This window comes from Delphinus delphis, chromosome 8, assembly GCF_949987515.2.
Source record: "Delphinus delphis chromosome 8, mDelDel1.2, whole genome shotgun sequence".
Taxonomy (NCBI): domain Eukaryota; kingdom Metazoa; phylum Chordata; class Mammalia; order Artiodactyla; family Delphinidae; genus Delphinus; species Delphinus delphis.
In genome coordinates, this window is record NC_082690.1 from 56289763 (window position 1) to 56314817 (window position 25055).

General features: G+C 52.5%; 1 protein-coding gene across 9 annotated transcripts; it reads right to left on the bottom strand.

Annotated features, from left to right (window-relative positions):
- Positions 1–1147: 1147 nt before the first annotated feature.
- TSKU (tsukushi, small leucine rich proteoglycan) lies at positions 1148–14607 on the bottom strand. 9 transcript variants are annotated; one of them, XM_060018233.1, is made up of 4 exons: positions 14474–14490; positions 10139–10224; positions 9662–9810; positions 1148–3462 (listed from the first exon to the last, which is right to left on the bottom strand). In XM_060018233.1, exons 3-4 carry the CDS (start codon positions 9693–9695, stop codon positions 2393–2395), a joined length of 1104 nt encoding a protein of 367 aa, XP_059874216.1. In that variant the 5' UTR covers positions 9696–9810; positions 10139–10224; positions 14474–14490; the 3' UTR covers positions 1148–2392. The 9 variants fall into 9 exon arrangements, with proteins under 9 accessions (XP_059874216.1, XP_059874214.1, XP_059874212.1 ...); XM_060018231.1 differs by lacking the exon at positions 10139–10224 and having other exon boundaries at positions 14474–14607; XM_060018229.1 differs by lacking the exons at positions 10139–10224; positions 14474–14490 and adding an exon at positions 12147–13786.
- Between the last annotated feature and the right edge of the window lie 10448 nt (positions 14608–25055).

Genomic DNA, 25055 nt, shown 5'->3' on the forward strand with positions numbered 1-25055 from the left:
GGTCTCACTCTGACCCTCCCTTGTCCCCCAGACTTCAGATCCTTCCCATATAGGCGGGGGCCAGCCTCCGGCTCAGGGAGCCCAAGCCCTGGGGGGCCTAAGCCACATGATGGGCAGGCACCCCAACCCTACCCATGGCCTGAATGTCCTGGGATCTGTGCCATTGTTCACCCGTGACCCCTCTCAAGTGCCAGCCACCTCTGTCCGGGTCCACTTGTCCTTCCCAACTCCACGGATGAGCCTCCTCCAGGGGGCCTTCCTAATCCCACCACAGGGCTCTCACAGGTCCCTGTACTGCTCGTATAGTTAGGTGTCCTCCATGTGTCCTTCCCCCTCCCGCCCCAGGAACACGAGTCTCAGGGCACAGAGTAGACAGCAGGAAAATCTTGGTGGTAGTGATGGTGATGGATATACCTGCCGTTCTTGGCTAGTTAGAAGGAAGAACTTGCTGACAGCAGAGCCATTCAGATGAGCTGGAAGTGGGATCCCTGTCACTGGAAGTGGGCAAACAGGAGTTAGGATACCACAGCAGTCAGATGCCAAGAAGGAACACAGCAGAGGGAGGTGGACAGGGACCTCAGGGAAAGCTTCTAAGGAGATGAGGTGGGAACTGGGTCTGTTAGGCTGGGAAGGAGTTGAGAGGCAGGGATGGGGGCAAGGGCCAGGTCCCAGAGTAACAGCCTGAGCAAAGGCAGAGGCATGCAGGGCCTGACAAGTTCGTGGAGATGGGGCGTCAGGCAGAGGGGAAATGAGGAAGGCAGGCAGTGTTAGCTGCAGTGAAAGGTGCCACCCACCCCCGAGGAACTCCCTCCCTCACATCACCTCACTCCCCTAATCCTGGGAGGTTATTGGGCTTTTCAGAGAGAACAATCTTGTCTCAATTCATCCTTATGGCCCCATGGCCCAGTCTAGGGAATGTCAGTGGATGTCGGTCAAATGATGGGAAGAGGGCCTCTTTATAGTGTTTATTAAACCAAGGACCAGGTGTTGGGTAGGGCCGGTGGGGGAGGACAGAGCTCTCACTGTCCTGTGGGCGTCCCTGTGGGACCAGCCCCCTGACGCCCACATGGCCAAGTATAGCTGGCTTTCACCCAACGCCTCCTCCCCCAACCCATCCCCAGGACACAATATTACAAAAGCGAACAAATGCAATGTCTTTCTTCTTTTACAAATGGCATGTTTCCATCCCCTGCCAGCAGGGACCTGGATGGGGCGGGGGATGGGGGGTTGGGGAGGGGGTGGGGGGGTGGGGGTGGGTTGAAAGTGACAGTCCATTAAAAAGGCAACAACTTTTATTAACCCCATGCTAAGGAGAGAGCCCAGGGCTGGGAAGCTGAGATGCCACCCTGGTGGCGGAGCATAAACATGGGTGGGGTCTCCCCTACCTCCTTCACTGCATTCTCAGTAGGATGAGCTGGGCTGTCGGGCACAGGGCCAGTGGGGTCTGAGGGAGCTCAGGGCCTGGAGGGGCTCCAGGACTGCATCTAGAGGCAGTACCTTAGGGGTCAATGGGCGCATTTCCATTCTTGATGCTGGGGGACACCGCCCCCCCCCCCCACCCACCCAGAGTGGGAAACTGGCAGGGCTGGGACTGGTATCCCTGAGGCTTCTAGAGGCTCCGAGATGAACTGACTTAGCCTGTGCCACAGCCGGTTACCGGGCCCAGAGTGCCACCCCCGAGGCCCTGGTCTCTCCTCCTGGGGACGACAGGGAAAGGGCACAAATGGCAGGATGTGAGTCTTGGAAGCAAGGGGGAGCCCAGAAAGGGGAGAGGGGAGAAAAGTGCAAAGGGGCCCTGCTGGGAGGCTGGACATTGGGTCCATTCACGCTTCTGCCACTGTAGGACCTCAGAATAGCATTTTTCCTTTCCTCGGCCTGAGTTTCCCCATCTGGCACATGAGGAGGTGGACTAGAGTTTTTTCTCCAGTCCTTTCTATAAAGTTCTATCCAGAGTTCTAGGGGAAGAAAAAAGGATGAAGTAGCCCTCACATGCCCAGAGCAAAGAGAGGGCTGTGTCGTAAAAGAAACCCATGCCTGAGTGGCTGGACCTCTGCCCCGCAGCACTACCTCCCGCCCGCCCTCCTCCTGTCATGGGTCAGGTTGGTCCAGGCCTCAGGGAAGGCACTTTGGGGACAAGTAGGGAAGGACAGCAGGGGACTGCTGTCTGGTTTGGCATCGAAGACCCTCAGCTATGGTCTGGAGAGCAACATAGACAAACGGGCAAAATCTTGCTCCTGGGTGTGGGTCCCAGGTTCAAAGCCTCTCTTTCAATGATGCTGCCACACAGGCCTACAGAGTCCCTGCTGGCATTGGCACGTTAAAATATAAATTACCCAGGACCCAAGGGAGCCCAGGGCAAAGTCTGTTACATGGCCCCAGGCCACACCATTCGTCACAAGGTATCAGAGCCCCCAGCAGCTAATTCCTGGGTGTCTATGCAGTGCAGGGCCACCTTGGGGGTGGAGCCAGGCTGCCTGGGGTAGATGCCCTCCCGCACCAGGCGCCGGCACTGCACGCCCTGGCCCACGCTGATGCTCTGCAGCGCCGGGAGGTGGAGAAGCAGCTTCTCGGGCAGGGGCACCAGGCCCGTGCCTGACAGGTCCAGCTCCTGCAGGGAGCCCAGGCCTGAGAACACCTCGGGTCCTGCCCACTTGAGCTTGGGGTTGCTTGACAAATCCAGGACCTGCAGGCCCTGCAGCTCACGGAAGCCATAGGGCACCAGCTGGGGGAGACGCTGCAGGCTGCCCAGCGACAGGTGTGTAAGGCCCGCCAGCCCCTCGAAGGCCCCTGGGCCGATGGCCGCCAGTGGGTTCCCGTCCAAGCTCAGGTAGCGCAGGGGCAAGTCCCGGAGGTCGGGCACAGTGTGGAGCCGGTTCCAGGCCAGGTTCAGGCTCTGAATGGTGGGCGCCGGCAGGCTGGCCCGCGCGGGGTGGGGCACGAGGCTGTGGAGGAGGTTGTGCGAGAGGTCCACGTGCAGCGCCCTGCCCTGGCTGTGGGTGGCGAAGGCGGACACGGAGACCTCGCGGAGCCGGTTGTGGCTCAGGTTCACGTCGCTCAGGGGCGAGCTGGTGAAGCTCTCGGCGGGCAGCGCGGCCAGGCCATTGTGGCTGAGGTCGAGTGACTCCAGGTAGCGAAGGCGGGAGAAGGCCGTGGGCGAGAACCTGGTGAGCAGGTTGTGGCTGAGATCCAGGCCGGCCAGCGTGGTGTAGCCCGGGCCTGCCAGCACGGACTCGTTCACCGTCTCCAGCCGGTTGGAGGACAGGTCCAGGTGGGCTGTGTCCAGGGGGATGGGCACGGGCACGATGTGAGGGCCCAGGCCGCTGCAATCCACTCGCGTCAGGCTGAAGCTGTCGAAGAGGCCAAAGGTCTCCACCTCACACTGGCATCCAGGGAAGCAGGGCCGGGTGGTCTGGGCCTCACCGGCGGCCAGCAACAGCAGCAGGGGCCACAGCATGGTGTGGGCTAGAAAGAGAGCCACAGGTGAGGGCTGGCGCCAGGCACCCCATACCAGATGGTTCTAAGCCACCCCATAAGACACCAGCTGATGTGTGTAGGCACAGCTGCAAATTGCCACCAGCCCCTTAGTGCCCCCAGACGCTTTCCCTGAATACCCCTCCTTATATAATTTCTAGTCCCTATTCCTCTCTGGCCTTAGTCTCCCCATCTGTATAGTAAAGGGGGTTAGGCCAGATGGCTGGAAGCAGGAGAACCCTTCCTTAAATAAGATTAGCAGGTGAAAGTGGGCCTGTTCTGGTTGAAGTGAAGGTGAGGGCCTGGAGCCTTCCTTGGACGTTAAGGAACCCAGCTGGAAATGCGCTGGACAGGATGGGTCTACAGCTTAGGGGCTAGGGTACTGCATTTACCTCTGCTGAGCACATGCGACATGCTGGGTGCTAGGTGCTGGGTGCTGTGCTAGCTGCCTCCCTGCACGGTCCCACTTAACCCTCACAACCACGAAAATTGCAAGGCAGCCATGCTGTCACCACTTCACGAAGGGGGAACTGAAACTTAGAGAGGTTCAGAGAGTCATGCACGGTCACAAGTAAGTGGGAGTGAACCCAATGGCGTACACAGGAAGCATGGCTCACTGTCATGGTTCGGCAGTGGCTGAGCCATGCCTGAGACCCGCACTCCAGCTTCCCAGACAGAGGCCTCTTCCTGCAAGGGGGGTCTGCAATGACTGTCCCCACCTCACTGCTTTTGTGGGTAACAGTGGTTGGGTCCACGGTCCTAAGCCCTCTCACCCGGCCTGGCCTCCAGAGGCAGGATCCTTCATTCCAGTTGGGGACCCTGTGCCAAGCCCCTTCCCCCTTGCCCTGCCCTCACCCCCAGCTGTTAGGGCTCTTACACCTCTTTGGCCCTTCCTTTAACCTAGGGCAGGCAGCTGGGCTGGTTCCCCCATTATACAAATAAAGAGATAGAGGCTCAGAGAGGAAAAGAGTTTTACCCCAAACCAGTAAAAAGCAGGGCAGGATTAGAACCCAGGCCCGCTCAGTCCCAATTCCTCTGTTTTCATCTGCTGCCTCCAGCAGGATTGGCAGGAGAGATGGGGTCCAAGAGGGGCTCTTCCCACCGACACAGGCTACGATGCAAGCCACGCCTCTCCCCTGGCTTCAGTTTCTCTCCCTGGACGATTGTAACAGCAGCTACCACTGATGCTGGGCACTCCATGTACACTGTCACCTCCGGTCCTCACACCCAGGCGCGTCTGTAGCCCCTTGGACAGTGGTGCTCGCAGGAGGATGCGAGAGAGGGTTGAGCAGTGAAAGCCTCTAACTGGACAGGCTGTGGCTACACGCTCCCTCTGCACAGCAGCCACTCAGCCCGGGAGATAGAAGGCACTAACTAAGCCTCACTCTAGCAGGTTCTTCAGCTCTGCACACTTGCCCCCCTGCCCCATCCTCCCCCCACCTGTTCCTCCCCCTGGTCTTCAGGGAGGGGTGGGCCAGGGACCTGCCCACCTTGTGGACAGGGGGTGGCTGTGGAGGGAGCAACAGGATAGCATTACTAGCCCTACATGAAACTTTAAAGGGGCAGCCACTTGATCTGCACTTGGGCTCGGAGCACAGGCAGGGAGAAGGGGCGCTATTCTCCCCTGCCCCCCTATGTGGGCCCCTCCTCTCCCGCCCCTTTCTGCTGTAGAGTCCAATTTGAGGATTAAACCCGGCCCAGGTGCATCCTGGGCTTGGTCCCAATTGAGGCAGGACAGAGTGTTCCAGTGTCTGGAACTGAAAGGAACATATTAAGTTACCTCACACCCCCTTTGTTCCCCTGGTGAGCTTCTCACCGCAGAGGTTCATTACCACCTAGGGCCTCCTCTTCCCTGCTAAGCTGATCTGCCCATACCCACCCTTCCTGGGGTTTAAACTAACACCGAAGACACACAAAAAGGCCCTAAGATTACCCTTTGCTTCCCAAAGGTGATTATACAATGTGCCTCTTAAATGCCAAATGGCCCCTTATGAGCTCCTGCTTATGTAACACAGCCCAACTCTCCCCCTCCCCCCCTAGAGAGGGGGCCTCTCGGGCCTCGGCTTCGTCCTCTGTACCACAAGGCAGTATTTCCTGCCGTCCTCACATACGTTGACGCAACTCTCACTGTAGTGCAATGCAAACTGTGAAGAGCTGTGCACACGTGCTGAGTGGTCACCACTGAGCCCCGGAGGCAATGGTGGCGACAGCTGATACAGAGGGAGCAGGAGTGTAGATTGAGACCCGCCTGGGTAACTGTGCTTGTGATGCTCCCAGGGCACCGTGGACAAGGTCTCTGCTCAGCCCTGCACAGTGGACACCACTCCCTGGGCCCCCGTTCTGTGCTAGGCCTGGACGTTAAGTGGAAAGTGCTGACAGTGACAGAGCCTGTCCTCACTAAGTGCCGGACACATGTTCCCTTATGCCATCCCGTCACTCCAGGAGGTAAGCAGCCTTCTGTCCATGTTACGGTGGAGGAAACCGAGGATGGCGAGAGGAAGGTAGCAGAGCCAGGAGGTGAACTCAGGCCTTTGTAACCTCGTCACTGGCTTGGTTCAGGTGGAACGTGTACTTCTGTGTGTTGCTGGGGAAAGAAGAGCTATGCATCCGGAGTCCTAGGGCCACGCTCCAGCTGCCATCGGCCGCTGGGACAGGTAGGTACCAAGCTTTCTAGTACTCAGTGGCTCTGGGGCTTTCCTGAGGTCACAGCGGAGCTCAGAGGCCTCACAGGGCCGTCCAAGGCTGTTGGGAGAGGAGAAGGAAGAAATCTCTGAGATGCCTCACAAGTTTGGCCCCAGAAGGGGGCAGAGGCAGAGGTGTGGGCTAGTGGTCTTTGAGGGTCAGTGCCCCTGTTCTGCTTAGAGGCAATGTCCCCTTTGGGGTAACATAAGGAGGGGTGCCTTCATGTGAGTGTGTCATGAGACGCTGGGGTCTGGCATTGCTGCTTGGAGCAAAAGATCCAGGAGCCAAGGGGAGGGCAGAACGTTCCCAGGAGGAAACTGAGGGAAGATAAGGAAATCCCCTGCCGGGGGCACAGCCCCTGATAATTTCCAAAAGACCTTTGCTCGTTTGAGCTGTGAGGGCTGCAGAGCAGTGTGTGCAATCCCTCATTTTAGTGATGAGGAAGCTGCGGCCCAGAGAGCATGCAGTGACTTGTCCCTGGGTCCTCAGTGAGGTGATGGCAGCCGATGCTCAGGCTCTGCCTCCTGACTCCAGGACCAAGCTTTCCAGCCCACTCAAGACGCCTGTGGAATCTCCCAGGGATCTTATGGAGTCAATAAAAATAATGCTCAGAAACGTCTGCAACCTCATGGAGGAGGGGGCTGATGCCATAATTCTAGAGATGATCATAAGGAGAAATTGCATGCTAAGAAAAGTGTAACTATGCATTAAAGAAAAACCAATGTAAATCGTAATTTTAGAAAGTCTAGAAGAAAATATGTCAACCCAGTCGTGGTCTTTCTTTAGATGGTAGAACTCTGAGTGGTTTAACCATGTCTTAATCTCCTTTTCTCCTCTTATTTCCTCTCTTATAGTAAAAAATATCTATAAAACACACTGAGTGATGAAGCTTCCTAAGAGGACTGCCTCGCGGCCATCTCTGCTTTCTCTGATCTTGGCTAGCCACAATTTGAGCCTCAGTCTCCTCATCTGTAAAATAGAGATGTTAAGAGCTGTCTCACAGGCCTGTCACGAGGATGAAACATAGTGGTGGGAGTAAGGCAGGGTTCCCAGCACAGGCGAAGGGTGCAGTGTGGACCCCCTGCCTCCCTCCACAGATGGGAGCGGGTGGGGTGGGGATAAGTGGGTGGGCCTGACCCCATCTCTCTTGCTCCTTCCTCCAGCAAATATGTATCAAACATGACAAAGCTCTTACCACTGCCCTGCTGCTGGAAAGCAGTTCTTTCCTAGGAAGCCACACTATGACTATGTTGTTTCTCAACACGGCTGCTGGGTCTGGGAAGGGATGAGTAACGTGAGTTCCTCTTCACAAAAACCACTAGCCTCAGCTCCACGGAGAGGAAAGGGCTTCTTAGAGAGTGAGAAAGCCTTGGACACCAACTTGCAGTGTGAACAGGGCAAGTCACTTTACCTGGACCAATTCCTTCAGCTGTGAACCTGGGATGCTAATGATGGTCCTATCAGGCTCAGAGAGGATGGCTGTGAAGATTAGACTGAGAAGACCAATGCCCCAGTAGAGAAATGAGGCCCCAAGTGGTAGAAGCCACATAATGGAAACACTGTACCTTTTCATTCTACCTATAGTACCCACAGCCACTGCAGACATTATTAATCAACCACAGCACTGAATCGCTAAGTGCAAGGCAGTGTGCTAGGCCCTGTGAGGTGTATGTTGGGGTCGGGGTGGGAGATCCCAGGGCCCCTGTCCTCATGGGGCTTACAAATCTGCAACGGGGACAGGAGAACAACTCATATCAAGATCACTGGCACCTGCCGTAGACCCAGGAGATCAGGACTCTAGTTCCAGATCTGCTACTAACTGTGTGACCTTCACAGTTTTCTTTCTTTCCTGGAGCCTCAGTTTTCTTTTCTGTGTAGTAGTGACTCTGCCTCCCTCCCTCCCTCTGGGACCCTGTGATCTACCCTCGGGAGAAAGGGAAAGGCAGACAGGTATTCACCATGGAAGGCCAGGGAGGATCTCTGGCCCAGGATACATCACTTACTTTCCAAACCCTGACCTGCAGATAAAAGGCATCTGCTGATCAGCCAGGTTATAGAACACAAGGGCAGCAGGACAAAGGCTTAGTAACTGCACCCACCCCTGGTTAGGGGGGTATAGCATAAGGTCCTCTGGGCAAGGGCCATGAGCTATTCCTTGTTGGGCCCACTGTGACTCTAAGGAAAGTTTACAGATGGCCCGTGAGGTCAACAGAGTCAGTGGTGTGGCCCTAACAGGCCCCAGGCAGGTCTCCCCACTGCGACACTCCAGACGGTGCTATGAGAACCTCTAAAACAGCTTTGGCTACATCATCGCCCCTCTCAAAAACCACCTGACTTCTACTTTACCCACAGAAATCAAGTTCCCTCTGGCACAGAGGTATCTGCAAGTTGTCCCCACCTTCCTCCCTCCTTCGGCTGAACTCCCCTCTTGATTCGAACCTATGGTGGCGGCCTTTGGACAACTCTCAGCCTCTTCTCATACTTTTCCAAACTCAGAGAATTCCAGGGCTGGAGAACTGGAAGGCCCCTCAGAGATCACGAGTAACTGAGGCCCAGAGATGGTCAGTGATTGCAAGTAAACGGCAGAGCAGGACCCAGGACCTGGGTTCTGATGCCTCACACTATTGCAGGACTGCCGCATCCCCAGGCCTGCCCTGGCCCTGCCAGTGGAACAAAGCCCGTTCTGTCCACTCAGGCTCCTGGGCCACGCCCCCCTCCTTTCCTTGCTCCCCGGGCCGGGCCTCTCACACCACACTATCAACACACCTCCTTCAGACACACACTCGGTAAATTCTCTGCCTCTGCCGTTATTTACCCGCCCGTTTCCTGACTTGAAGTGCGAGCAGCTTGGGGCAGTGACCCTGCCTTCTTCACCTGTTCATCCCTTCCCCTACCTGGGGCCACAGCCAGGCCTGGCAGGCCCGGCAAACACGCTGGATGAATGAAGAGCCCAGAATTTAGAGTCAACCACGGGACTCAGACCCGGCTGTGAATTCAGCTCTGTACCTACTAGCCTTGGGCACGTCTCAACCTTGATGAGGCTCCGTGTCCTCAACAGGGGCGACAACACAGGGTTGGTGAAAGCATTAGGGGACAGCGTGTGAAACAGTCAGCTCGACTGCCACACCTTGAGTGCTGAATGCATGGTAGACAGTGATGGTGATGATTTATTAAGCTTCCTGAAGGCAATGACTGTGTTATTCTTTGCTCTGTTCCTCCCTACCCAGCTACCCAAAGAGGTGTCAGCACCCGGCGGGTCTGTGACTACCTGTGCTAACATCCTCTGGTCACCATGCTGGTGTCTGCTGACAAGGCCCCGACCTCCCTCCTCCTCTGAGGAGGGCTCCCTGGGGTTAGGGATTCCAGCTCGGGCCCTCCTGGCTCCAGCTGCCTGCCCGTGGTGCTGCATCCCAGCATCTCTGGCCCCTAGATTTGCCAGCTCCTCACCACAACTTCAAGGGGGAGTCCCTGGCCAAGGGGCGAGGTGGGCAGGGGGCCGAGCTCCCACCTGAGACGGGCTCTGTCTCCACCGGCTGCTCCATGCTGAGATGCCTCCAACCCTACTTATGTTCATCGTGAGCTCCCTCAAGCTGACGCCAACGAAATCCCCAGGTGGAAATTCCATTAACGTCCTGGCCCCCAGTGGCTTAGTCAGTTCTGGAAACGCAAGGCAAAAAGAATGTCAGGGCCAAACTCCCGGAGCCTTGTGGGTCGGCTCCCCCAACAGCAGCTCTAACGCCGCACATCTGTACAAACACGTCAGCTCGCCACGCACTTCTACAGCACCATCTCGTTTCGGCCTCACCACAACCCTTGACCGTGGGGATTACTGTCCCTGTTTTGCAGACTGACATTCAGCTGAGGAGGAGAGGAACCAGGTCTCAAACCTACGTGTCTGAGCTCCAAATCCAATGCTCCTTGTATGGCTGTGCCCCAACTTACAAGTGGGCACGTGTGGATCGTGCTGGACTATAATTACACTTACCTGTCTGTCCTCCTGTGGGCAGGAATGGGGTTAGGTTCCCTTTTATGTCCTTGGCCCTGGGTACTGGGTCTGCCACAGAGCAGGTACTATATGAAGATATACCAGGCATTTAGAATACTACCACCTCGCCAAAGGATAGCTCTCAACCTTCCCAATGCCTCCTCAACTCTTATCTGTTCAGTCACCCTGCAAGATCAGCAGGTTACATGGCATTGTATCTATTTTACATCTGCGTAGAGACCCAGAGAGGTTCGGTGATCTGCCCAGAGTCACACAGCCAGTGAGGTCAGAGGCTGGACTCAGAATCCAGGCGTTCTGACACCAAGGGCCTAGCCTCCTCCATGACATCATCCCTGGAAGATAATCTACAGGGAAATAGACAAGGCTCCCAATACTATTTTCTCCATTCTGAAGCTTCGCAAGTTCCCTTTGGTCTGAGGCATGTGTGGACACACGGGCAGGCAGTGTGGGGCAGAGGAAATGGGTTTTACGGTCAGGCACACCAGGTTCCAGCCCCACCATACCTCACCTGCCAGGAGGCCCTCTCCCCTCTGAGTCTGAGTCTTCATCTGTAACATGGTGAGAAACCTAGTACTGCTCCCAGCAGGCCACTGGGATGATTACACAAGGTCAAGTGAAGACTCAGCCCTGGGCCTGGCACACACTGGTGCTCACTGCATGTGGGTTCCTGCCCCCTAATGGGTGATTTCAGGGGCCAGGAAAGAAAAAGGAGCCGTGACACCAGCAGACCTGAAAGCAAGGCAGGGGCAGAGGACAGAGAAGACTACGAAATGGATTCTTCCTTGGATTGTCTCCCAGTGCACCACCCAGGGTCCCGCTTGGGCTACAAGTACTGACCAGGCTCTACCAAGGAAGTTGGTAAGGGAGTTTGGAAAGGTCGCAGAGGCCAAAGCAGGCTGAAAGAGTTGTGTCACCTGTGACAGAATGAGACTCAGCAGCTACCCCTGGGTGGGTGGCTCACTGTCTTCCCCCACCCCCCACACCTTGCACTGGTCAGGTTCAGGAGACCTCCTGGCCTGGATTGCTCCAACAGCCTTGTTCCTGGTCCTCTGCTTCCAACTGCCGGCCATGCTGGGCACCAGAGTACAATCCCGACAGAAGACCGGGACCCCATCACTGCTCCTGGTTTAAAACCTATCCTGCAAAGACAGCTTGCCAGTCTAGAGGCCCGTCTTGCTCATCGGGCCCCACATCTCTGCACAGGCTGTTCCCTCGGATGAAGATGACAGAGACACCCTACTTTTCTTTGTTTTCCATGCAAACTCTCACTCATTCGATTCAAAAGTCACCTCCATGTATAAGTATCATGTCATCTTCAAACAGTGACAGTTTTACTTCTTTTCTGATTTGGATTCCTTTTATTTCTTTTTCTTCTCTGATTGCTGTGGCTAAAACTTCCAAAACTATGTTGAATAACAGTGGTGAGAGTGGGCAACCACATAGCTGATTCACTTTGTTATACAGCAGAAATTAACACAACACTGTAAAGCAACTATACTCTAATAAGGATGTTAAGAAAAAAAAAAAAGTCACCTCCTCTGTGAGGTCTTCCCAGTCTAACCTGCCCGTCATCCAGTAAAAGGTCACCCTCTCCCTGGGCTCCAGTGGCCCCGTCAAGATACGACACACTGTGCTGTGTGGCCATCTCCAAATCTGACCGTCCATCTCCTCTCCTATGTGGGGCCTGGCCATGCGAACGGGATAAGCCAGATGAGTGAAATGTCCTAGGCAAAAAGCTTCCCTCTGCTTAGGAGAGGGTACCAGTGGTCCAAGCTGGCAGGATACTTAGGGCTTTCCCGGGGAGGCGGGGGCGATATCAAGTTTCGAACCATAGTAGATGCTGGCTCTGCCTTCTATTGTCAGGGCAATCCAACAAATGTCTGCATGATGTAATACAGACTACAAATCTCTTCTCATTTCATTAGCACATGTAATTCATTATCCTATTGAACATTCACAACAAATCAGTCAGACCAGAATTACTAACCTCATTTGAAGGATGAGGAGACTGAGAATCAGAGAGGTAGAGTTACTTGCCTAAGGCCACAGAGCTAGGAAGCAATGAAGTAAGTGAAAATAAGTGAAAATCTCCTTCCGACTCTAAGAGGCTGGAGCACTTAGCCTCCAGATTGGTCTCCCAGGCTCCAGCACCACCCACAAGCCAGAGGAAGGTTTCCTAGAATTACCAACCCCACCCTGTCATGCCAGCTTAAAAAACCCTCTAGCAGCTCTCCACTGCCTAAATCCCAGCTCGTAGGTCTGGCATTCAAGGCCTTCATATTTGGCCCCTGCCTTCCTTCCCAGCCTCAAATTGAATTCCAACCCTCCCTCTCCAACCTTGCATCTGACAGTCCACAATGCTGAACACCCCTGCACTGTTTCAGAACATACAGAGCTGGGCAGGGCAGTTCCCTCTGTGGGAGATACCTCCTGCCTCCCTCCCAGGTGTATTCACCTGGCTTCCCCAGCCTGCTGCTTTCCAGCCTTCCCTTCCTGGGCTGCAGGGGCTCCAGCCCACCTTACTTCATCCCTACCTAACTTCAAAGCCACCTTCCCTCTCCCTCTTCAAAAGAGAAAATTAGTGCCTGGGAATTGGTCAAGTCAGAATGGAGGTGTTAAATATCAAAGTGTTTCCAGGTTCTAGGATCTCAACCAGTCAGCCGGAACAGGAAGGGAGGAGAGAGGCTGTCAGCACCTGCCTTTCTAGAAGGGAAACTGAGGCCCAAAGAGGGAAAGGAAAGTGCCCACGGTGAGGCGAGTGGCTTGCGCCCATCCTTCACGTCTGCAGCATCAAGCAAAATTCTAGGTTAAAGACTGGGGTGGGTGGGGGTAGGGGCAGGGGAGGGAAGGTGTTAAAGGGTTATCTTTGCCACCCAGGATCAAAAGGAGGCTCCCGGCAGCCTGAGCCCTCCTTCTCAGGTCAGACCTGAGCTCTGCAAGTCTGGACTTATCCGAAGGGTAGAGCAGGCAGGGAGGATCAGAAGCTCCTGAGTCACCCCCTCACCCAGGCCAAGTGTGGGCGGGCACTGCACCTCAGGCCGTCTCTGCCTGCGTTGGTTATCGCCACCGCACGCTCTGCCCCGCGAGGGAGTTCTCACCCACTTCCATTACAAGGTGACTGCGGCTCAGAGAGGCTGAGCAACTTGCCCAGTGCCATATTGTGGGCCAGTGGACATCCCATTCGAAACTATAGTGTGTGCAAGGTTCCTCCTCCCAGCAGCCCAGCTGGAGGTCCCGGGAGCCGGCGCCGCGGGCAGCCGTCGTTGCTTTCTCACCTACGGGATTGGAGGGCTCGACACCCCTCGCCCCCGCCCCCCGCCCGGGGCAGGATACAAACGGAGAGCGGATCTCAAAGCGGAGCCGGGGGTTAGTGGCTGGCCTCTCCGCCAAGCAGACACATCTCTCTCGGTCACATACACTCTCTCCGAGGAGCGTGGGGCGGGCACCACCAGCTGCCCGCCCCTCTCCTCTCTTCAGCCCCCGATCGGGGGCCAGGACCGGCTGCTTACCTCTCTCCTCCCAGCAGGTTCGGCTGGCGTGTGCGGCGCGCTCTGCCCAGCCTCGGCTCGGGTCAGTCCTCAGGCGCTGCCGATTGCCCCACCCACCAATCCTGTCCCATCCCCTCGCGGCTCTAAGGACCCCTGGAGGTGAATGAGGGGAGGGCTGCCAGAGCCCCCCGCCCGGACTGCAGGGGGGAGGAGGACGGGCGCTGTTGCCGAGGAACCCGGAGAAAAGTTTGAAGCCAAGTCTGGGCCCGGGTGGACAGCAGGGGAGCGAGGAGTTGGGGCGGTGTCTGGCTCTCGGCGCGCACATACTCCACGGACACCCAACCCAGACACGTCGACAGGCACAGACCACGTACGCGGACACAACGATGCGCCCACCAGCACTCACAACCAAACGCGGGCCCACGAAACGTGGACACAGGCGCAAAACAGCCTCCTCAAATCACGGACATTCAAAGGCACAGGCAGATGCATGTCCCCGGACCAAATTCACAAAGACCCACAAACGCGAGATGCACGTGTCCGCACAAAGCCCCCAGAGGCGCCGGCCCACGCCCACGGCCCCCGGTCACAGCCTTTGTCTCCTGGAAGCCCCCTTCTAGGTCCGGGTTCCTCACTCTGGCCGAGTCCCGGGCGTCAGGCCGCCGCTGCCGACGCCCTGGGTCCAGGAAAAGTTGAGGGGCCCCGGCCCCGCCCCTGGGTCCAGCGCCGTCCGCTCGCGGGATGGAGCTGTGAAGGTTGGGGTGGGGGGGCTCCTGTCCTTCGCTCGCTGCGCGGACTCCCACTCCTCCCGGGGACCCGCACCCACCTGGAAGCCTGCGCCGCAGCCGCCTCGGCACGCTCACCCAGGCGGCCCGGTCGCGGGCCCTCTGGCCGGCGCTTTTCTCAGAGCGGCGCGGCCCGCCCCCCGGCCCTCCGGCCCCCGCCCGCCGCTGGGCGCTCCCCGGCCCGCCCCGCGCCCAGTGGCGGCTCTGGCCAGCCGCTGGGCGATTTAGGGAGTGTCGCCAAAGTGCCGGCCTTTCCCGGCGCGTTCCCCGCTCCGCCCCCCGCCCGCCGGCGGAGCCCTTGCCCAGCCCGGGTTCCACCATAGGGAGCGTCTCAAAAGTGCGCACGCAGCTCCCGCCCACTTCAGTCGGCCTTGCTCCCAGCTTCTTGCATCCCGGGTCCCTGCCCCCTTCCGCGGAGCGCCTGAGCCATCTCAGCAGATGGCCGCACGGTCGGGAACATCTGGAGGTCGCTGGAGTGTGTGTGTGTGTGTGTGTGTGTGTGTGTGTGTGTGTGTGTGTGTGTGTGTGTGTGTGTGTGTGTGTGTGTGTGTGTGTGTGTGTGTTTGTGTTCAGAGAGAGAGAGAGAGAGAGAGGCAGAGAGAGAAAGAGATTGGGTGGTGAGGCTTCCCTCTTCTCGAGTTCATCCCCCCGTTTTTTAAAACGGGTGACAGAGGTCCAGAGACGTTAGTGAGAGGGAGTCCAAGAATCTGAAGCAGGGAAAGACTGGCTGAAAGACGAACCGACAGAGAGGAGAGAGCCAGGCTTGGGCAGAAGAGCTGGCAAGAGAGGAGAGAGAAAGCAACAGACTTTTTTGTGTGTGTGTGGAGGGAACCATCGACTTCTGGTTGGATTTCTAAGAAGGGAAACTGGGAGTGTGACTGACTAGGCAGCAGTTTTTAAGTCGATTCCTCCCCCCGCAGCCCATCCTCTCTCACCCCTCTTTATGGTAAAAAGTGCAGGAAAGCATCGAAAAAACCTTTTTTACATGGGGGTTGCGGGGAGAAATTGCCTGGTGAATGCATTCCCTAGAAGGGGCTTGGGAGGGTGGTGAGTTTGAGTCTCCTTGTCCACACACCGAGATAGTGTGGGGTGAGGGAGGGGACAGTTCTCAGGCACCCCAGAGGTATGTGGCCTGGGGGCTGAGGGAGGTTTTGGCCTTGAACCCTGGACCTCCCAAGAGCTTTCGTGCTGTGCAGAGATTGGGCAGTGTTCCCCTTGCAGTGGCCCAGACTTGCACACCCAGTCTTTTTGCTCCTTCTTTCCTTATTACTTTTTTTTTTAATTAAAAAAAGTTGCTTGGCCGTGTGCGTATGTGTCTGCTCGTCTGCCTGGGGAAGGAGAGGCAAGTAGGGAGGAGGGGAGGTAGGAGTAGAGGCCACTACCCTAGGCCTCAGGGCAGCAAAAACAAATCTGCCTCCCAGAGAACAAAGTGCTCTTGCAGGTCCTAGCTGGCACTAGTCTGTGTGGTTGTGTGATTGTGGTGACTCTGCTCACCTGGGCCGAAACCTGGGAGCCCTGCCAGTTAGGGAGGTGCAGGAAGAAGGCTGGGAGCCCCGTCTTATCAGTTTAGGACAGGGAAAGCTCCCCTCTCTCCTTTCTGTCTACCATTGTCCTCCCCTAATTAGAATCTCAGCTTCTAGAACTGGGAGGCCACCAGCTCAGATGTCTCATCCAACCATCTTTGAAATTGCACCATAGGCCCCTTTGCACCCTGTCACCTCCTCACAGTCATGCTCAATAAAGGGGCCGTTGAGATTCAACTCTGCATCCCCTAGTGGTTCTCTGTGCATCCTGGGGCCCTCGGGAGGGGTTAGAGCCCTTCCCGCTCTTACCTACCAGCCCAGAGGGGAGAAAGACCCGAAAATCAGTGCTTGGTGAGGGCCCCAAGCTTGGACAGGGTTCAGGTTCCAGCCCTGCCACTTACCAGCTCTGGGTAATCTTAGGGAGGTTACTTAACCTCTCTGAGTTTCTGCAACTGTAAAAGAGCTGTTGTGAGGGAGGAGTAAACAGTAACTTAGTAGAGCATTAGTCTGGCTCACAGGAAGCACCATTGTAGGCTGTTATTGCCATTTTTATTATACCAAGTTGTCTCCGGTCAGGGATGGGGTAGAGTCCGGAAAGCTGAGCAGGCTTGGGAGGGGAGGAGACAGAGGAATGGTCACCTGACCCTCTGCTGGGCTGGTCCACCTGCCGGCTATGTCGGAGGGGGAGGGGGCTGTCTTTCAAAGGAAACCCTGCCCCCCTCCTTTGCCCTGGCCTGGAGAATGTGGTCCTCCCCTCCCTTGTTGTGGAGTTGTGGAGCGACGGTCAGGCTCAGCATCTGAGCAATGGAGGTAAATACTCAACTCCCAGGGAACTCAGGGATGCTAACTCCCACTGCCTTTTGTCTGCAGGCGCTAGCCAGCAGGGCTGGAGGCCCCAGGTCCCTCCAAAGGGCCTGTCATGTAACAGAAGCGTGACAAACAACCCTTCACACCTTGGCTGGTGGCTGGCTATAGTTTCAGAGTACTTCTACATTCATCATTTCCCTTGATCTTCCCTAAGTGGGAGGTGGCCTCCAGGGATTTTGGATTGGGAATCTCCATCAGCCCTCTTCCCCTCCCCCACAAGGGTCCCTTGGCCTCCAGTCTCCCCCTCCTGTCTGCTGTCCACATTGCAGCAAAAATGACCTTTCTAAACTGCAAAGCTGCAAAATGTATCATGACACCTGCTTAAAACCTTTCAATGGCAAAAGCCAAATCCTTAGCTTGGCATTCAAGGCCCATGTGATATGCTCCCCTCACCCCTACCTCTTCAGCCTCATTTCTGGACACTCCCCTCTTGTACATCCCAAGCTCTAGTCCTCTAGTCACATAAAACCAGAAGGAGGGAGGTGAGGGAGGGAAGGCTTGGGGAACTGTGGGAACTGGAAAACCTCTGCATTCTTGAAATCTCTGTCCAAATTCCCTTCCCCCAGGAAGCCCAATGCCTGGTGAAGCTGGTCCCTCCTTCTATAATGTTGCCACACCTTTTGTACATATGCACTATCACTTTCCATTCTCTTCACCCTTCTTGTGGTCATCTTGGCTGTTATCTCATGCCAGGGACTGTGTTGGATACCTTTAAGGTCATCACATCATTTAATCCCTATAACAACCCTAGATTGATAGTGGTGAGGCCCAGAGAGGGCAAGAGATATGTCTGGGGTTACACAGCATGTTCTCTGCAGAGCTGAAACAATAGTTAGGGCTCTAGTGCTCTTTTTACTACCTTACAATCAACACAAGAAGCAGAATGTGGTGTAGTAGAGAGGCCTTGGTAAGGGTCCCAGGTGCAAATCATTGCTCTTGCCCCTGGCTACCTATGGACTTTGGGCTAGTCAGTCCCTCCCCCTGAGCCTCAGTTTCCTTACCTGTAAAATGAGAATAAATAAGAAACGCTACCTCACAGGAATATAGAGAGGATCACATGAATTAATACATATATAAATATGTTGTAAGTTGTAGGGTGTTGTGTGCTTTTCCTTGACCAGCCGTACTTCAATTGGTGGTGTTGGTTGAGGATCTCTTTTCTCTCAGAACTCTCCAGATTGGAGGTCAAAGTCATCATTAGTCCCTTTGGCTACCTTGCTCTTTTCCCACGTTTTGAGAAAGCTAAAAGGTCCTTCTTTTCTCTCTCTTATCATAGCTGTCAAGCCCTGACCGGAAAACCCTCCAAATTCAAAGTATTTCCATGAAGCTGCAGGATCTCTATTCTTCTCGCTGCATTTTCTTCTTTCCAGTTGTCAGAAGCCGGCAGATTGAAAGTTAATAGAGCATCAGGACCATGTGAGGAAATAATGGAAAAAAAGACCAGAAGAAAAATAATGCCAGTTCAACCTCCTTCTGATTCTATAGATCTGGGTTGACCTGTGATACGTTGTATTTTTTAAAAGCACCTATGGTGGTTCTGATGTCAGTACAGGGATTGGCGGACATGGCAGAATGCCTCAGGGCTTGCAAAGTCTTTTCACACGTATTCCCATTTTTAAACCTCTAAGCAAACTTTTTAGGTAGGCTCTTATCACCTCCATTTTAAAAATGTGGAAACCGAGACTCAGAGGCGACTCATCCAGGGTCACACAGATAGAATGTAAAACTGGCTCTTTGAGACAACTCCAGCCATTCCTCTGCAGGGCCAGATTCCGTGCATAGGCCTTGCTGGTGTCTCAGCAGTCACTGTACAATGAACATTCCTCCCCTCCTGCCAAATCAAATGCTTCCCTAAATATTTCTCTCCCACTCTCCCACCTCCATGCTTTTTCCCCTGCCTGGAATGACTTTCTCAGCCCAATATACCAGCTGCAGTCCTTGCTGTCTTCCAAGCCCTGATACCTCCTCCACAAAGACTTTTCCAGTTCCCACAGTTCCCCAAGCCTGGAAGCACTTGGTGTGTGCTTCGGCGCAGCCCCCTCTCCAGCCCTGCCTCCTGCTGAGACTCGATACTCCAACATCTTCAGCTATTGGGGTTCCCTGCATTCTGGCAGTTCCTTGCTGCCTCCACATCTTTACTCCTGCTGTGCACCCCCAAGTGCCCCTTGCCCTACCCCATCTCTTACTTGTCATTCAAAATTCAGCTCAGGTTATCACTTCCTCCAAGAAGCCTCCCCTGATCTTCCCAATCCTTAACTCTACCATTGGAGGCCCTTCCTCTGTGCTTCCATGGTACAGTGAGGATATCTCTGTCATGAACAAGATTGTTCATTCATTCTGGCAAGGCACAGATTTTGGAGCCAAACTGCTCAGGTATGAATCCCAGCTTCAGAGTAGGCAAGTTCTTAAACTTGCCTAGTCCTCTGCCTTACTTTTCTTTTTTTAAATTATTATTTTATTTATTTTTGGCTGTGTTGGGTCTTTGTTGCCGCGCGCGGGCTTTCTCTAGTTGCGGCGAGTCGGGGCTACTCTTCGTTGCGGTGTGTGGGCTTCTCATTGCGGTGGCTTTTCTTGTGGAGCACGGGCTCTAGGCACGCGGGCTTCAGTAGTTGTGGCACGCGGGCTCAATAGTTGTGGTGCACGGGCTTAGTCGCTCCGTGGCATGTGGGATCTTCCCGGACTAGGGCTCAAACCCGTGTCCCCTGCACTGGCAGGCAGGCTCCCAACCACTGCTCCTCCAGGGAAGTCCCTGCCTTACTTTTCTTATCTGTAAAATAGTCCCTAGCTCAAAGGTTGTTGCAAAGATTAAGTGAATCAATTCGTGCAGCATGTGTAGAGTAGTGCCTGAATGTAGTGAGCATTGGATGGCTGTTGGCCACTACTATTATGATTTATTAATTCATTCTACAGCATAGGAAAAACATTTGTAAAACTGGACAAGGAAACTGAGGCAGGAGCCTGATTGTATGGTCTAGGAGAACACAGTGTGAGGTGTGGGAAGCTTAGCAGACACAAAGGTTTTTTTTCTCCCACTGCAGAGAAAAAAATGGAAGGTGGCTTTGACCTTGAGTGGGGAGAGGGGACACAGTAGAGAAGGAGGCTCCCTCAGCTGGAGCCATGGGTCTCTGCTTGACCCCCTGGGAAAGGAGACTTTTGCAAAGAGGCGGAAAGCTGTTGGTCGAATCTGCCAAGGCCTCAGCCTCCAAGTTTCTCAGTTTGGTGGTGATGGTAGCAGGTCAGGAACAAATTGTTTCCTGAGCTGCTGCCAGAGCTTGTCTCCCGCCAAGAGGCCAGGTCCACACCTCAGGCTCTGCCCTTCCCTACCTTGGTTTCCAGGCTTCCTCTGACTCCAGAACCTCTGCCCTCATCCCTGCATCCAAGAGCTAAGCCGACCTGGGTGTTCAGACCGAATGTGATGCATCTGGCGCCATGGAGCCAGCATGGCAGCTGAAGGGCCTTTGGGGATCAGACATCAAGCATCTTACCTTATCATGTCCCTCACTGTACAGGTGGGAGACTGAGGTCCAGTGAGGGGGAGTGACTTGTCCCAGGTCACAGAGCTAATGAACAGGAAAGCTTCTAGACTCCCAGTCAAGAGCTCTTTTAACCTCTCTGTGTTGCCACTACAAGTACATGTTTCCCCTTCTCCCAGGCCATTCTTCCATCCATCTGTGCTACTGTCTTTTTTTTTTTTTTTGGTTGCATCGGGTCTTCCTTGCTGCACGCGGGCTTTCTCTAGTTGCAGCAAGAGGGGGCTACTCTTTCTTGCTGTGTGCGGGCTTCTCATTGTGGTGGCTTCTCTTGCGGAGTACGGGCTCTAGGTGCGCAGGCTTCAGTAGTTGCAGTGCATGGGCTCAGTAGTTGTGGCTCGTGGGCTGTAGAGCACAGGCTCAGCAGTTGTGGCACACGGGCTTAGTTGCTCCATGGTATGTGATATCTTCCTAGACCAGGGCTTGAACTCGTGTCCCCTGCACTGGCTGGCAGATTCTTAACCACTGCGCCACCAGGGAAGTCCCCTACTGTCTTTACTCTCCATCCATTCATCCATCCAACATCCATTCAACAAATGTTTGCCTATCAAACCTCTGACACATGTCTGATGCTGGGCTTCAAGAGCTCATAGTTGGGGTGGGTCCTAAAGACATGTCTTAGGTCCTAAAGAATTTTGGGTGCTCTGATAGAAATCTGTGCAGAGCATTCAGAACAGAGAGGGGTCAGGTTCTAGCTGGAGCAATGAGGAAAAGTGTCATCAGGGTGGTGATGCCTGAAAGAGCCCTGCTGGACATAGAGGGATCGGAAATATGGGATCAGAGAGAAAGTTAAGGGCATTCCACCCAGAAGCAGCAAAGCCCAGAGGGAAGAGTACAGAGCAATAAATGGCTCAGTACGGGTGGGGTACAGGACATGAGGGGACCCAGCCAGGGACAGTTCCTAGAGAAGGAGAGCAAGTTGCAGGGCATGGGGCCCTATGGGCTGGCTGAGGTGACAGTCCATGGTGCCAAATGCATGGGAACCTCAGGTGATCTCTTACGTGGTCAGGTGCTCATCTGAGAGAGCCCCAGTGAAGGTGCCCAGAGAGGAGGGAAGGCTCTGCAGGGCCTGTCAGTCTCCTTCCAGAGACCTTACGCCCCTCCCCCTCCCCCACTACTCATTCCCTCTTTCCCTGTTCCCTCCTCTTTCTTGTCTCTCTCTCATTTTAGCCTGTCAGTCCTTATCAATTACCTGGACCCTCCCCACTTTCCTCTTTGTTCTGTCTTCCTGACAAGAAACAGATTGTATCCTACCACCACACTCTGCAGGCAAAGAGCCCCTGACTGGAGGTCAGGACATGGGATTCCAGGCCTGGCTTTGTCGCCAACTGACCTGGGTGAGAACAGCTTATGAATAACAACATATTTGCGGGGCTGTTTCCCTGATGATAAAGTCCATGGGACTATTGTCTCCTTGACCCCTGGCTACAGCGCCCTCTGTAGGGGAAGAGGGCTCATCTACACCCCGGTGCAGAAGTCTTCCTGGCTAGTCTAGTCCTTGAGGGCCAATGAACTCGGGGACTTTGTTATCAAGCTTGGGTTGCATGATAATGTTATTGCGTGCAAAGGGCTGTGTGCTCAATTTATTACATCTGTCCCAAGACAAACAGAACTGCAGAACACTACCCCCACAGAAGTTGACTCTCAGAAAACATTAGAATCTTTCTGTGCACTACAGAATATTCTCCAGGACAGATCACATCTTGGGTCACATATCAAGCCTCAGTAAATTTAAGAAAATTGAAATCATATCAAGCATCTTTTCTGACCACAACACTATGAAATTAGAAATCAATTACAGGGGAAAAAAAACGTAAAAACTACAAACACATGGAAGCTAAACAATATGTTACTAAATAACAAAGAGATCACTGATAAATTAAAGAGGAAATCAAAAAATACCTAGAGACAAATTACAACAAAAACATGACGATCCAAAACCTTGGGATGCAGCAAAAGCAGTTCTAAGAGGGAAGTTTATAGCAATACAAGCTTACCTCAAGAAACAAGAAAAATCTCAAATAAACAATCTAACTTTACACCTAAAGGACCTAGAAAAAGAAGAATTAACAAAACCCAAAGTTAGTAGAAGGAAAGAAATCATAAAATCAGAGCAGAAATAAATGAAATAGAAACAAAGACAACAATAACAAAGATCAATAAAACTAAAGCTGGTTCTTTGAGAAGATAAACAAAATTGATAAAACTTTAGCCAGACTCATCAAGAAAAAGAGGGAGAGGACTCAAATGAATAAAATTAGAAATGAAAAAGGAAGAGTTACAATGGACACCGCAGAAATACAAAGCATCATAAGAGACTACTACAAGCAACTCTGTGCCAGTAAAATGGACAAATTCGTAGAAAGGTATAACCTTCCAAGACTGAATCAGGAAGAAGTAGAAAATATGAACAGACCAATCACAAGTAATGAAATTGAAACTGTGATTAAAAATCTTCCAACAAACAGAAGTCCAGGACCAGATGGCTTCACAGGTGAATTCTATCAAACATTTAGAGGAGAGCTAACACCCATCCTTCTCAAACTCCTCCAAAAAATTGCAGAGGAAGGAACACTACCAAACTCATTCTATGAGGCCACCATCACCCTGATACCAAAACCAGACAAAGATACTAGAAAAAAAAATTATAGACCAATATCACTGATGAATATAGATGCGAAAATCCTCAACAAAATACTAACAAACAGAATCCAACAACACATTAAAAGGATCATGCACCATGATCAAGTGGGATTTATCCCAGGGATGCAAGGATTCTTCAAATCAACCAACGTGATACACCATATTAACAAATTGAAGAATAAAAACCATATGATCATCTCAATAGATGCAGGAAAAGCTTTTGACAAAATCCAACACCTAGTTATGATAAAAACTCTCCAGAAAGTGGGCATAGAGGGAACCTACCTCAACATAATAAAGGCCATATATGACAAACCCACCTCAAACATCATTCCCAATGGTGAAAAACTGAAAACATTTCTTCTAAGATCAGGAACAAGACAAGGATGTCCACTCTCGCCACTATTATTCAACATAGTTTTGGAAGTCCTAGCCATGGCAATCAGAGAAGAAAAAGAAATAAAAGGAATACAAATTGGAAAAGAAGAAGTAAAACTGTCACTGTTTGCAGATGACATGACAGTATACATAGAGAATCCTAAAGATGCCACCAGAAAACTACTAGAGCTAATCAATGTATTTGGTAAAGTTGCAGGATACAAAATTAATGCATAGAAATCTCTTACATTCCTATACACTAATGATGAAAAATCTGAAAGAGAAATTAAGGAAAGACTCCCATTTACCACTGCAACACAAAGAATAAAATACCTAGGAATAAACTTATCTAGGGAGACAAAAGACCTGTATGCAGAAAACTATAAGACATTGATGAAAGAAATTAAAGATGATACCAACAGATGGAGAGATATACCATATTCTTGGATTGGAAGAATCAGTATTGCGAAAATGACTATACTACCCAAAGCAATCTACACGTTCAATGCAATCTCTATCAAATTACCAATGGCATTTTTTACAGAACTAGAACAAAGAGATCTTAAAATTTGTATAGAGACACAAAAGACCCTGAATAGCCAAAGCAGACTTGAGGGGAAAAAACGGAGCTGGAGGAATCAGACTCCCTGACTTCAGACTATACTACAAAGCTACAGTCATTAAGACAATATGGTACTGGCACAAAAACAGAAATATAGATCAATGGAACAGTATAGAAAGCCCAGAGATAAACCCACACACCTATGGTCAACTAATCTATGAAAAAGGAGGCAAGGATATACAATGGAGAAAAGACAGACTCTTCAATAAGTGGTGCTGGGAAAACTGGACAGCTACACGTAAAAGAATGAAATTAGAACACTCCCTAACACCATACACAAAAATAAACTCAAAATGGATTAGAGATCTAAATGTAAGACCAGACACTATAAAACTCTTAGGGGAAAACATAGGAAGACCACTCTTTGACAGAAATCACAGCAAGATCTTTCTTGATCCACCTCCTAGAGTAATGGAAATAAAAACAAAAATAAACAAATGGAACCTAATGAAACTTAAAAGCTTTTGCAAAGCAAAGGAAACTACAAAGAAGATGAAAACACAACCGTCAGAACGGGAGAAAATATTTGCAAACGAATCAATGGACAAAGGCTTAATCTCCAAAATATATAAACAGCTCATGCAGCTCAGTATTAAAAAAAACAAACAACCCAATCCAAAAGTGGGCAGAAGACCTAAATAGACATTTCTCCAAAGAAGACATACAGATGGCCAAGAAGCTCATGAAAAGCTGCTCAACATCACTAATTATTAGAGAAATACAAATCAAAACTACAATGAGGTATCACCTCACACCAGTTAGAATGGGCATCATCAGAAAATCTGCAAACAACAAATGCTGGAGAGGGTGTGGAGAAAGGGGAACCCTCTTGCACTGTTGGTGGGAATGTAAATTGATACAGCCACTATGAAGAACAGTATGGAGGTTCCTTAAAAAACTAAAAATAGAATTACCATATGATCCAGCAATCCCACTACTGGGCATATACCCAGAGAAAACCATAATACAAAAAGACACATGCACCCCAATGTTCATTGCAGCACTATTTACAATAACCAGGTCAGGGGAGCAACCTAAATGCCCATCGACAGACGACTGG